The sequence below is a fragment of the Ambystoma mexicanum genome, chromosome 2q (genome assembly GCF_040938575.1).
Source record: "Ambystoma mexicanum isolate Mex_15411 chromosome 2q, UKY_AmexF1_1, whole genome shotgun sequence".
NCBI lineage: Eukaryota > Metazoa > Chordata > Amphibia > Caudata > Ambystomatidae > Ambystoma > Ambystoma mexicanum.
This window is the reverse complement of record NC_090924.1, coordinates 171,534,605-171,548,906: the sequence shown is the minus strand read 5'-3', so window position 1 is coordinate 171,548,906 and position 14,302 is coordinate 171,534,605. Positions and strand designations below refer to the sequence as shown.

General features: G+C 44.8%; 1 protein-coding gene across 3 annotated transcripts in view; it reads left to right on the top strand.

Annotated features, from left to right (window-relative positions):
• The window catches only part of ALS2CL (ALS2 C-terminal like), a 757,501-nt gene that overhangs the window by 497,675 nt on the left and 245,524 nt on the right, over nucleotides 1-14,302 (top strand). For all 3 annotated transcript variants that reach the window (XM_069647086.1, XM_069647089.1, XM_069647088.1), the window contains 4 exons: nucleotides 5,852-6,048; nucleotides 8,302-8,367; nucleotides 10,853-10,951; nucleotides 13,168-13,329. In XM_069647086.1, coding sequence (XP_069503187.1) covers nucleotides 5,852-6,048; nucleotides 8,302-8,367; nucleotides 10,853-10,951; nucleotides 13,168-13,329 — 524 coding nt within the window. The remainder of the gene's footprint in view (nucleotides 1-5,851; nucleotides 6,049-8,301; nucleotides 8,368-10,852; nucleotides 10,952-13,167; nucleotides 13,330-14,302) is intronic.

The following is a 14,302-nucleotide window of genomic DNA, read 5'->3' as shown; positions in this document are numbered from 1 at the left end:
AGGGATTCTGTTCTGTCCAACCTACCTGCACCAGGGGTAGAACCCTCTATGGGGATGTCAGTGTTGGTAGGTCCGCCTTTGGCGGTTACGGATGCAGGGTCACACTCCACAGCATCTGATCCTGTTCCTGGGCCAGCAGATCAGAGAGGGAAAGCAGTCCTGCAGCCTCAGGCAGTGCCAACACAGCAAGGTGCAGATCGCCTTGCCCCAAGCAGGTGTGGTGCCCGCCGACGCGGTGACCGTGCGCCACCAGGCAATACTGTATGGGAAAACTCCATGTACGGTATGGCAATCCAACAGGCAGCATCAGTAGAAATGATGGCTCAGGCAATGGAGAGGCTGGCCACTTCCATTATCCCCCCTGGAAGGCAGATGGAGCAACAACAGCAGGCAACAGACTCCATTTGCCAATCACACAGGGAAGACATGTTGGCGTCCAACAGGGACCGACGGGCGGCACTGGAGACTCTGCGCGAATCCATATCAATAGAGTCCCAGGGCCACAGGGAAGCCCTGAGGGTAGAACTCCATAATCTCAGGGAGAGTCTGCTTGAACTTGAGGCTTCCCGAAATGTTAGGGCAGAACAGCAGTTGGAGCAGCTCACACATTCCATCTCAGCTGATCTACAGGCAACACTTAAGGAGATCCGGGCATCCCGTGAGGCCATGCGTGCAGAACTGCAGGCAACCCATGAGGTGCTGCATGGGGATCTCCGCACTATAATCCTCCAGAATCAGACCTTCCAGACCCGCATGCTTGCTGCCATGGAGGACCATACCAGGGCTTTGTGTGGGCTGCCTCACATAGTGCCACCACCTCCTGATGCAGCAGTAGAGGGTGAAGAGAGTGACAGCAGTTCTCCCACAATGGCATAGCCGTGCAAGCCATGAGCCCATAGAGGTATTTCTTTTTCACAACATCCACGCAGGTGGGTGTTGGTGTGCACCCTGTCCTCGAACCTCCTGGGTGGCCTCCTCCCCCGGCACCCACATGGCTATTTTTGATTATTATTTTTTTTTTTTAACAGTGTGATGCCTTATGTGGCTCCCGTGGGCATCCACTGTATTCCGGCTGGGCACATGCAGGCTTGTCCTGAGTTTGGGTTAGATGCTTGGGTTTGTGACACACACACCCCTCCTGCTTCCCGTTTCCATGGGCTTTGCAAAGGGTGTGACCAAGTGACAGTGACTTACACAGTGACATTGGGCTTCCATGAGCTGTGTGGGCAGTCTGTAGTCAATACTGTGTGGACATCCATAGTGGGTATTGTTGTTGTATTGTACACTGCATGGTGGATTCGTATGTGCTTGTGCATCCATGTCTTCCTCCTAATTTGCAGGTTCCTTCCTCATATCTTCACAAGGCCGTCTCCTTTGCAGATGGGGTTCATGTTGTATGCAGTACACTGACACATTTGCGTGGCAGCAACACTCTACAGTTGGAAGGGGTCGATGTGCTGGCTTAATCAGGTTGTAAGACTACCACTACTTTGACTTAGTACTGTCATGTTCTTGCAATGTTTCATGGTGTGTTGCTGTATTGTGTCGGTGGTATTTGGTCATGTGTGCTGTTTGTTATAGATTACTGGGAGCATATTGTCTGTGGGCAGTTTCCATTTGGGACAGTGTACTTTGTGACACTTGTGTCAGGTCTTGTGCATTGCTTTGTTTGCTTTCACATTGCATGACATGCCATGGTGTGTTGGGTGGCGGAGCTGGGGAGGGGTTGGGTGACATGACGCTGTTTTCATGTTGTATTTTGCAAGGGGGTAATCAATTTACCAGCATAGATGTATGTCATTTAATGACACAGCATTGGTGGTCTTTCGGTAGGTAGGGATGCACACAATGTAACACTTCCAGGTGACCAATCTCAGGCTGGTACTGTTGTGACAGTTGACTGTCCCTTATGTCATCATCATTGATTGTCAGCTGGTATGTGCCAGGGCTGTGTGCACTCCACAGGGGTGTGATTTTAGGTGAAGTAAGCTGCGTACGGGCTGCCTCAGCATGTGCCCTTTCCCCTCCCATGCGCAGCGGCCGTGCATGTGGTTGGGGATGTGGGGGCACCACCATGTCCAATGGCAGGCCCCGGCTTGTTGCAACGTTGTGCAGGACACATGCTGCTACTATGATCCTGCACACTACTGCGGGAGCGTATTGCAGCTGCTCACCAGAGCGGTCAAGGGAGCGAAAGCGTGACTTGAGCACTCCGAATGTGCGCTCCACTATGCCCCGGGTTGCAATATGGGCTGTGTTGTATCTTACCTCAGGTGGTGTGGTGGGGTTCCGAATCGGCGTCATCATGTGGGTGCTCAGAGGGTAGGTACTGTCCCCTGGGGAGGTGGTGATGGGTATCATTAGTGTGGTTGTGACATTACTCAGTATCTGACATGCATGCATGTGCAGTGGCATTTATACTCACCAAGCAGCCATGTATCGCCGTTGAAGCTTATACCAGCTTCTAGGTCCCGGTTTAGGGTTGACATTTAGGGTTGACATTCTGTAAATTAAACTGTCATTGGTGGACCCTGGATAGTTGGCGTATACTGAGGTGATGATTCCCTTGGCATCACATACTACCTGCACGTTGATGGAATGCCAGTGCTTGCGGTTTCTATACATGTGCTCAGATGCCCTGGGGAGACGTAGAGCCACATGGGTGCAATCAATGGCACCTAGCACTTTGGGGAATTGTGCCACGCGTAAAAATCCTGGACGGCAGCCTGCCTTTCTGCAGGTGTTCTGGGGACTGATGGGAGTGCAGTCATGATGGCCAACACCTGGTGTAGGCAGCGTGACTGCGTGGACTGTGACACCCCCCCCACTATAGCACTTGTCTGCTGAAATGATCCAGTGGCCAAGAAGTGCAGTACATTAAGCACCTTTTCCAGGGGGCTCAGTGCTTGGGAGCACAGGGTGGGTGATGTGAGGTCATCCTCCCACTCACTCACCAGGTCGAGTATTATGTGAGGTGGAAACCTGTACCTCCCATACACCTGGTCATCAGGCATCCCAAAAAGGCTGGTTCTGGGTGTAAATATTCTGGCCCTGACTATCCTCCTCCTCCTCCTACGGTATCCCATGACCACTGCTGCAAGGAACGGTATATTCATCTTAGAGTCTGAGCTTGTTTATTGTTTGCGTGCACTTTTATGCTGCACGGTTCCACGTACGCCTGCTTCCTGCTGGCGTACGTGTTTCCGGATTAGCGCGTCTTTTTTGGCGCTCGCATTAGCCCCGTTCGATTCCATGAATACGTGTTGTAGGCCCACGTGTGGGCGTTCCGCGCATTTGCCTCCTGTACTTCCCCCGTGACGCCCACATTTTCACGCGTTGTTCGCCATTCTGCGTGTTACGCTCCGAGTTACGCCTACTTTTGTTGTGTGCGCTGCGCTATGTGCGCTTTCGCTGTGTGCGTAGCGCACGCTGTTTGAAGACGTGTGTGCCAGCCTGCGCCACGCAGGATTTTAGCGCACGTCCATGGATTTACATGCGCACGGACTTCCATGAATCGCTGTGCACGGGTTTCGCTGCGATTTTCGCACTTGCGCTGCGATTCGCACGCTTGCGCAGAAATTTTCAGCGCACATTAATTCCATGAATCGGCCTGTCTATCTCACTCAGAACTGCCTGCATTAAATACATTTTATCTCACTCTGAAATGCCTGCATGCAATACATTCTATCTCACTCAAAACTGCCTGCATTAAATACATTCTATCTCTCTCTGAAATGCCTGCATGCAATCCATTCTATCTCACTCAGAGATTAACCAGAGGTTAACCAGATTATGTTAACCAGTGACAATGAAGTCAGCTCCAAATCCCTATCAGTCTGACCTCTAGAGCAAACCCTGTCTCTCCTTTGGGCCTCCTTCTTCATCCATGGCCAGAGTTTCAGCTTTGACTCAGAGAAGGCAGAAGTAGCTGACCAACTATTGGGTAAGCCATTGGCTGACTATCACCTGCTGCCATCCCACCCTGTTACATATACCATTTCATGTAGGGAGAGGCACTGTACTACCAATGAAAAGAGCTGAACCTTTGCCTGGCATTGTGTGACTTACCTTGTGGTACCTCTGAGTCACAACTTGATTTGGTGTTCCCTTTTTATTTTATACACATTAAAGGGTTAAGGGTTGGCGATGCGCTCTGCACCAATAAAGTAATTACAGTTACTACAAGTATAACAATTTAGTTGATGACTTTAATTCAGTTGTGAACAGCCGACATGTGTTTCGACACGCTGGTCGTTTTCAAGGCCAATGATGGTTTGGATTTAAGCACTTGATGGTCCTGACTATCCGTAATATATGGGTTAGCAGCATCACACGTGAAGAATATAAGTGAAGAGACTTATGGAGTCAAAAGAGGGCTCGTTAAATTGAGCGACCGTGCAGATAACCAGGACAGATACATGGATTGCCCGGTTATCTGCACAGTCGCTCAATTTAACGAGCTATATAAAGAAACCAGCCAATACGGCCCTCTTTTGACTCCATAAGTCTCTTCACTTATATTCTTCACGTGTGATGCTGCTAATCCTTTTCCTATCTCAACCCCTTACTTTCTTCTATGCACGTACTCTATCAGAATTGTCCCTGGACCTAATATGATAGCAACCTCGTCTGTTTCCTCCAACCTCCCATTACTGTTTTTTTCCTCCCCACATCCCCTCTGGCACTATCTGAAATGTCGAAATGCCTAGTATGATAGCCGCTTGTTTTGTTCCTCCCCTCCCTTTCTGCAATTCTCTCCCTCACCTTTTGTTTTCTCCGGCTCTACCAGAAACGTCGTCAGGCCTAGTACGGTAGTCGCCTGTCTGTTTCCATGTCCTTCCCACTCTCCCCCTCCCTTCCTTATCTATGTCTTAGCTCTTGCACTATCTGAAATGTCGTCAGGCCGAGTATGATAGTTAATTTCACATCCTTACTGTTCATGGCCTGTAAGAATGTCATTGTATTTTCCCTTGTTCCCTCCCTTGCCTCGAAGCGCTTTGAAACACATTGTATATAGGCGCTATATAAATAAACTATCATATCATAACCCATATATTACGGATAGTCAGGACCATCAAGTGCTTAAATCCAAACCATCATTGGCCTTGAAAACGACCAGCGTGTCGAAACACGTGTCGGCTGTTCACAACTGAATTAAAGTAATCAACTAAACTGTTATACTTGTAGTAACTGTAATTGCTTTATTGGTGCAGAGCGCATCGCCATCCCTTACCCCTTTACCGTACCTAATTTGTGCCAACCAGGGTGGATTGGTTGGTGGGATTTGAGTGATTGCTGACCGCACACATTCAGCTAATCTAACTCAATTATACTAATTACTATTTTTGGTGATCATTAGTGCACAGATATACAGCTTCAAATCCACAAGCCAATCCTAAAAACTCTTTTTATTTTATGCGTGAGCAATGACTGATAACCAAAGCATTCTTTAGTCAGGCTGACCAAATGCATCGCAGTTTTTTTTAATTCAAATTTAGGATCTATGAAAAACAATGCAACAGAAATGCAGTAATGAATTATTAAAATGCTTTTATCAATATGAAACAAAGAGTATTCTTTCAACATGCTGGCCCTCATTCTCACTGCTCTGATAAGTTAAGTAGGAGGCTTTTTTTACATTGTAGTATTTTTAGAAATTCTTATTCTGGTTCTGTAATTTCCTACTACCTTATAGAAATAAGTATGAATCAGGTAATTTCTCAGAACTAACATAATGCTGAATTGGAAATGGATATAGATAGGACTTTGTCATGCATATGAAGTAATTTTTGTGTTTTTCAAAGGTAACCGGGTGTTCTTTCTGCCCTTCCTCTTCTAACCTATTTATCAGGTCCTTTGGTTATGGAAACTGAACCAAGTGATTCGCCAACAGCTGCAAGGTCGGAGAGATTTCCCTTTGTGGAGTAAAAACGAAGACTCAATAAACCCACCCACCTGTCGCTTTTCCACCTACACATTCAGGAGTGAGGGCCGATTCAAGAATGCTACCTATGAAGGAGACTTGTCTTGGGGAAAACCCAATGGGCAGTAAGTCATGAGCATGCTTGTGTATTCCTGCACAGAGTGTATTACCACTTTCTATAAAAGAGATTTATAATTAAACAGTCTCTCTTTGCCATTTGCCACTGGATGGGTCTTCTGTGGCCCATACTCCTAACTTGAAGTAATTACCTTCCTGCTTCTAATGCCTCTCCACCCACCCCACAGACCTTTCCCTGAGAAATCCTTAAGCCATCATCCAGGGCTCACTCCATCATTGTTTTCTTTGGCAGCGATCCCAAACTCCAGCACATCATCATATAGACTGGGCAGCTGGGATGAATGTGCTAAGCATCGAGAAAATGTGTCTGCACCTTACCTATCACTCAGATAAGTCCTTAACTACACCCCTTGTTCTCAGTTGACATGACTACTGGTCCAGCCTCCTTCTGGGGTTGCCCATCTACTCCTTCACTCCTCGCAACTAGTCACTGTTACTTTCTACTCAAATCCTCTACAACTATCCCCTGATCCGCCCACGCTTATTTCCATCATCACCGTGCCAAATGGCTGCCCATGTACTAATGAGTCTTCCTCAAATTCCTCCTCTTGGTCTTTAAATCCATCCAGGAACTGCCATGCACATCTCCTCCAACGCTCAAAAGACCTACTTAACGTATCTATCCTGTGTTCACCATGCACTTCCTCTTGTTCCACTCCTTTTCACTCCTAGCACCCTACCACTGGAACTCCTTGCCCCAGAAATCAAATACGCTGCCACAGTACAAATATTGGAACTTGTTCTCAATAAACACCTCCTTGGCCTTGATGATGTGTCCCTGCCGTCACCCAGGAGCCATACGCACTGCTAAGCAACTTATCAACTAAACTCTGACATTTCAGTTTTAAGCAGCATTGTACCCCCTCCTTCAACTGGGCCACCCATGAAAAGCAACCCGTACCCCTAAAAATGTGGAGCACCCCACAATGGGAATGCTCAGTTTCTGTCTGGTTACTTTTCTAAAGTTTTTCTGGTAGCTGCACCTTTCCCTTTTCTCTAATAAATGCAAACACAATCATGAGTGTACAACAAAGAGAATTGCCTATGACCCATCACATGTTGCTACATTTGTATCAAATACTATTGCAAACAGTAAACAATCCATTAACTAACACTCACTATTGTTGGTCAGAAATACATTTGTTAAAAGTCCCTCAATCAACTCCAGGATTATTGATATGTTGCTGAAATCGCCTACCGGCAAATGTGCAATTTTCAAAGATATAATTATTGAAAATTTGAATTCCAGGTTACCAAATTCTATCAACTGCTTTTTGAGATTAGTTGAAAAGTGGGGGTCATGTTTGCTATGTTAAATCTATACTGGGTTTCATTTGCCCTAAATTCTATACCAGTACTATGGGCCTTGTTACGAGTTTGGCAACAAATCAGCAACAAATCTGCTGCTATAAAGCCAGAATCATTTACTATTATCACCACTCTTTTACGTGGCCTTACCATGGCATTAGGAGCGCTGGTATGGTGGTGTATATATCCATTTTTGGAGGCATAGGATTCCATGGGGAGTTTTGGTGCATTTAATGAAAGCGGTAGTTCCGCATATTAAATCCACCCATTTTTTAACGTAAAGTGGAGCATCTGTGCTGGAAGTAAACCCTGCAAACTTGGGGTTTCGAGCTCTGGTAAAAGCAGCAGTCATTCCGTGGCCACCAAAAAAAGGGGCATTAATGGCATTACCGCAACTTCATGGCACATCGAAACTCCTAACGAGGACCATAGTCCGTATCCTAAATCTATTTTTACAGAGGATTTTAAAATGATGCATCTTCCTTTTTCTTACCCCTTTTTTGATGAAGTTGTATCCGAATTAGATACTGTTTTCGAATTTTTCTTTTACACCATCCAAAAACCTTGGGGAGTTTTTAAACCAATTCACCAAAACATTTGCACCACTCCCTCATTAAGATAGCATTTGAGCCTAAAGCACATAGCGACTCTTCTCAGCAAACAGTTCAAAGTGTTATGAGTAGCTTCAATGTAAAGTCAAATTCCACACTCAATCTTTCAAATCTGCTAAGACTGGTGTCTGGTGATACTTAAATCCAAGTACTGAACTGGTGTTGGGAATGTTCCAAAATGTAATTACATTTTTCTTTAATAAGACATATTTTGCAAACTTTTAGGCCATGCCTTTTATCAAACCAGAAATGTAGGATTTGCAAGCAAATGTCATTGGCATCTCTCGGTCTTTGTCTGATTGTGGCATATTTCCACACTAGGGGGACTCTGAAGTGGCCTGGCGGACGCAATCATGTCGGTGATTTCAAGATGGGGAAAGAAGATGGGTAAGAGGATTGAACACTGAATGGCGGCCTTTACGGAAGCTAATTGCCTTCCGGTAAAAGTGGTTTTCAATTAGGTAGGGATAACACAATCCTCAAAGTCAGGTTTGGAAAGCTAACCTGTTTCATGTGTTGCATTCTTCGATTCGTAGTCCCTTTTTTTATAATGGTAAAAACTGAACTATAAGTACCACTGCATAAAAGGAAAACAAGTTGCTGGGTAGCTACCAACCAGACATTAATAAACTGGGGCCTTGTGGGCAGTTTCTATTAATTAGAAGTGAAATATCTTTAGGGCTTCAACAGGATTTAAAACATGATAATGAAAGATATCATGTTAAAAACCTACATTGTTTTCATGGAGTCTATCATGCAGGGATGCTAGCACAGTGTGCACACACCCACCTTTTACTTCCCTCCTAGTATTGCTTATACAATTTGTTGTAGTTGGAGCTGCTAACTACTGCCATGTTGCAAAAGGTTAAAGCCTGTTCGATACAATTGTTTTCTTTCTGGGGGCAAACCTTGAGCTGTCTCGTTCAAACAAAACATGTACTAGTCACCTCTATCCTGGGCTTTGTGACAGGGTTGTGAACCACTGGCAGAAATCAGTATTCATTCCGAACATTTCAATGTCTCTGTTGATGGCCTTGCATCCCTATGGCACTTTCTATATGGACTATGAAGTACGCTTTTTCAACAACAAAGGGCACATCAACAGCATGCTCTTCAATTGTATTGCTATTGTAGGAAGTCTAGGGCTACCCCAGGGAATGTGCCTGTGCTCTTTATATCCTGCAAGGCAGCATCTGATGGCACATCATTGTAGACTTGGTTTAGAGGCACATGCAAAGCACTGTATCCTAAGTATCATTAAAGATTCAAGTCAGACAGACACTGACATCTAGGCACTCACTCTCTAAAGCATTATCAACTGCAGTGTCCCAAGACCTAGCCCCATCTGATTGGACATTGGGGGGTTCATTACTTCCACCTCCAGTTGCCCAACCATCGCTGGGGCAGATGTGCTGAGTGGGGTACATTTCTTGGGCCATAGAGGAGCACCACACAGAGTGTTGGAGAGTGAAGCTCTGATATGCTAGAGACAAGGACTTACAGGCTGACCCAAGGAAGACTCAGGGGACGTCAAATGTGTTCTCTCAGTTAGCAATGGTCCAAACAGGACTATTGCTTTTCTTCCTGATAGGGGTTCCCAGCTACCTTGCGCTTGAGCTCGGTAGTGTCCCTTCCCCCGCTCAGTCTGCCAAAGTGTGTAGTGCTGAAGTACTGTTACCGCAGACCTGAATCTGAGAGGGTTAAGAGGGTTGGAGAACTCACACCCCATCGTCTGTTCCTTTCACTTGGGAACGGGAGTGGGCGAGATCTCAGCCTCTTTGAAGGCACTCTTTTATGGCCCTACTTTTCTACTGGGACTGGCTTGATGGTGTGCAGCTTGAAACACTCTCCGATTATCTTATCTTTTTGCCCAGTAGAGGGAATATGTTTGTTTGTGTCAGAGACTTCCAAATCTTGTCCCACTCCAGGTCTGAAGTGAGGTAGGGGTGTATTTGACTATCAACCTTAGATTATTTTTGAGAAAGTTCTAGAAATGCCTGACTATCAAAGGCTGTGAGTAGGAGGAATGGGGGTGGGATGTAATGTCACACATTCCTTTGTGTGAGTGAATGGATTTACTAATATGAAATTGCATGTTTATACGTCAGAACAACGGTACAATTCTATAATGTGTGTATAATGTGTAACCTCCCGAATATGAACATAGAACACTACATATGTTTGTTATGGCCATGGGAGAAGGCACTAATCCATTACGTGTACGTTGTGTATGGTAATACTCATGGTAGAGTTAGCAAATATTTGGCATTGTTTTATGACATAAAAGAGACAGCATAGAAGGACATAGTGCCGCAACAATATACATCAAAAAGTACTTTGACGATCTACCATAAAGACTATGGGCCTCATTACGAGTATGGAGGTAGCCATGCCCTTAATTAGGGCATGGCTACCTCCATACCGGGTTCTAGTCCTCATTGGAAAAACCCATACCCATCCCCATCCCCATTTGAGCCCCCATAGGGCCCAATGGGAATGGGGAGGGAGCTAATAACGGGCCCGTAAATAGCGGTCCCGTTATTAGCTCCCTGGTCCCCTCACGGGACCCGCTAAGGATGCCAGGTTTTACCAGGCGTCCTTACCGGGTCCCGCAAGGGAACCTCGTAATAGGGCATCCCGTAATGAAGGGTGCCGGTTCCGTACCGGCACCCTTCATTACGGGAGCGCTATGGCCATAATGAGACCCTATGTGTTATTTGACTAATCTGACATGTACAGGTGCCAAGAATATTTTCTATTAAATAAGAAAGCAAGGGGCTTTGAGGAGCTAGGAAAAATGTGTTATGCTTATGCAACAATAGCAGAGTGTGTTTGATCATATTTAGAGAGCATTGCTCTGGTTGTGTTTCAGGTTTGGAATTTGCCTTGTTCCGTCCTCCTCGGAAGACGGATACGACTGCTACAAATGTCACTGGAGAGAAGGGCAAATGGAAGGATATGGAATCTGTGAGTAAGTAACATCACAACAATGTGCTGGAAAGCAAATACGTTGTCCCATGTTGCCCATATTGGGACTGAGCCATTGATACAACAACTTAATTTGGGAAATGTACCGATATCACAAAAGTCTACCTAGCTAAAGAGCTCGAAACTTTTCACAGCATGTAAAAACTTAAGCCAGTGTTTCAGAATTATCACAAGTGAACGAGGAAGATCAAACACATGCAATATAATTATTCACTTACGGGGCATGGACAAAGATATGGAAACGAAAGAAATTATACACTAATTAACTACAAGATAACATTTCAAAGGCTTTGACTGCCAGGAAAAGCCAATTATGGCGGGCATTCTGGTTTGAGTCTGCAGACCTCCTTTTCATAAAGGGCTCGTTAGTGCAAAAATATTAAATATGAAACATTAAAACATTTGATATGATGTTATCTTTGATGTGCCCCAGAATCCTGATTACCTAGATTTAATATCAATATTTATTAAGAGTTGTTTATTCATAAAACTGCTAATTTGCAATGCAGGCGTAACAAGCTGTACATTGAAATGTGTATGTTTGACTAAGTGATTGGGAGATTAAGTAACTAAGCCAATTAGTATTGACTTTGTCAGGGTGAAAATTGTATGGACACCTCAATCATTAAAACATGTCTAAACATGAGTACTTACTGGTTGTAAAGAATGTTTCTTACTTGGTATTTTACTGAAATTGCATTGTGTAGTACATGTAGACCCACTGAAATAAAATAATAATTACACTACTTGGATGCCATGGAATTACATACCTTACAAGAGATCTCTCAAGCACCATTGGTGGGTATATTGACGATCCTTGCACGTGGCTTTAATGGTCAGAGCCTTGTGACCCTGGATGTCCTCCTTTTTGATGAGGATGGCTGCCGGGTGCAGTCTGATGACTCTGCAGTCCAAGCTCCACTGTGCCTGGAACCAAAACAAGTCCGTCTCTAGCGGAAAGGAGAGGCCTTCTTCGCAAGCCAGTTGAAGTGTTGCGCCAAAGATTTGGCCAGGGGTTGCCTCCCACCTCAGGAGTGGGCCTTAAAAGTTCAAAAATATTAGTAAAGAAAACAAAACATTTCCGAGAACATTACTTACCACACCAAAGATTTTAGAGATGTTTTAGTTTTTGATGATATAATCTAGTATACAGGAACCCTTTCTCTGCTGCCTTTCCTGCCTGCACTGGTGGAAGGATTACAGTGGTGGGTGCCTGTCAGAAGGCCAGGTCCTAGGACAGCAAACATGTCTTGCAGGCAGTCCTCGTGTGTCTACTGTAACATGACACTCTGGAAAGAGTCCCTGCATGTTCAAAGAATGTAATTTAAAAAATACAAAAATGCAGAAGGAAAATGTTAGGCAACTACAAACTCCTAGAAACGTATTTATTTGAAGGGACATTTTGGTGACAAATAAACACAGCCAAAACAACTGAACGGCACCAATTACAATTATAGCTTGAAGAGCTCATGGTGTAACAGATGAGGTCACATATGGCATTTCTAAAGACATCAATCACTGTCGGTATCACATGTGTCGTCAACAACGTCATCATCGAAAAAATCAATACAGTCCATGGGTGCTACACATGCGATATGCCATACAAGAATGCACCATGTGCCATATACTGTATACCCACAGTAGCCAGAGGGCCTGCCCATTTGCCTTGTCCTTTGAGTAGTGTGTAGTATGTAGCGGTGAAGTTGCCGTTTACTGGCAGGGTGATAGAAGGAGAGCGCACCTGTGATGATATAACCCTAGGAACGCAGGCTTGATGGGGAAGGTACATTGTGAGCTGAATAATCTTATGAAGAGTGACACTCGGTACTGAGGGTGTGACCTTGCTATTCTATAGAAGAGATGCAGGCCAACTGAGAAGCAGTAGGTCATCCCCTGTTGACAAGGGAATGCCTTTAGTGCACCATGTCCTTTGGGTTATGGTCACTGCAATATTAGCCCTATGGGATCTTTGGAGGAACATAGCCTATAGAAGAGCAGCAACATTATGGAAACTGAGTCCAGAAGAAACATTTGTAGCAGCAGTCCTTCCCCTCACCTGTATAGATGTTGTACATCATTTGGCAGGCGTAATCCAGTGTGTGGTATTGTCTTTGTAAATGTGTTGTTTGTGGGTGCCATACAAGCAAATGTTGTGTTTGCTGGTACTGGAAAACAGTAAAATGTGATTTCTTTGTCTAGGTACAGCAACGAAAGAGTCTACAAAGGGTACTTCCAGGACAGCGTGCGTCATGGCTTTGGCATTCTGGAAACAGCAGTCACGGATGAGCATGCGTTCAAGTACACAGGGCACTGGGACAGCGACAAGAGAAAGGGATACGGAGTGCTGGACAACAGTGACAGGTAATAACGGTCTAAGACTCTTCCAAAGAACAGCCGGCATACACAAATCATGAACACAAATTCAATATCACATATTAAAAATAGTAATAATAATCATTATCAAAAGGATAGTATTAATAGTATCATATGTGTATGGAGGCATTCATGGTGGCTTCCAGCCATAAGCACTGTAATGACAGGTGTTGCTAATAGGCTGTACTGTTCCCTTTTGTAATGATACCTAATGTAATGATTTTGGAAGGAAGAAGGGCTGAGCAAGGTCTCCTGGGATTTGAGCATGTGTCCGTCCGCCAGGCCACACTCCGGACACATATGTGCGTGCCTTTAATGCATTGTAAACAGTCGTGTTTTGGATGCAACTGGCCTTTCCTTTTGATTTATGGGAATGCCACTGAATAGCCATTGTGTTACATTATGGAGTGTCAATGGACGGGTACTGTATGTTATGTATTTGTTTAAGGTAGAAAAAAACACTGTTTGAACATCAGACCTTACTGGGTTAGAGTAGGTCACATCTCTCTCTTATTGTTGCTAGGTTTCAATCTGGCCTCTGATTTATTAAAAGCAAGTGTAGATTCAAAGTTGGTACCAATCAATGATTAGCTTGCTGGGCTCTCACGTGTTAACAATGTGGATTTGGAAAACATACAGTAGCACTTCATCAGGGCTCAAAGATCATGTGCTGTCATGTCATTGGCCTATGACGTCACATCTGCTGACCCTGCTATGTTGGAGACATTTCACAAGTTGTTTTAAAGTTTGCCATTTCCCAGCCAAGTGGGGTCTTGAGTTAGGCTTTTCTGAAATCATAAATGTTGCCGGAATTTGGGATACCAGGTCTGTGAAGGCCACCTGCCACCAAAGTACCCATATAGCATTTTAGTGACTGCTGTACAGACTGCTTACTGAGAGTGCCAGACTGAGGAAAAACAAAATACAAAACACTCATGTACAAAACGTCTACATCGGTGAA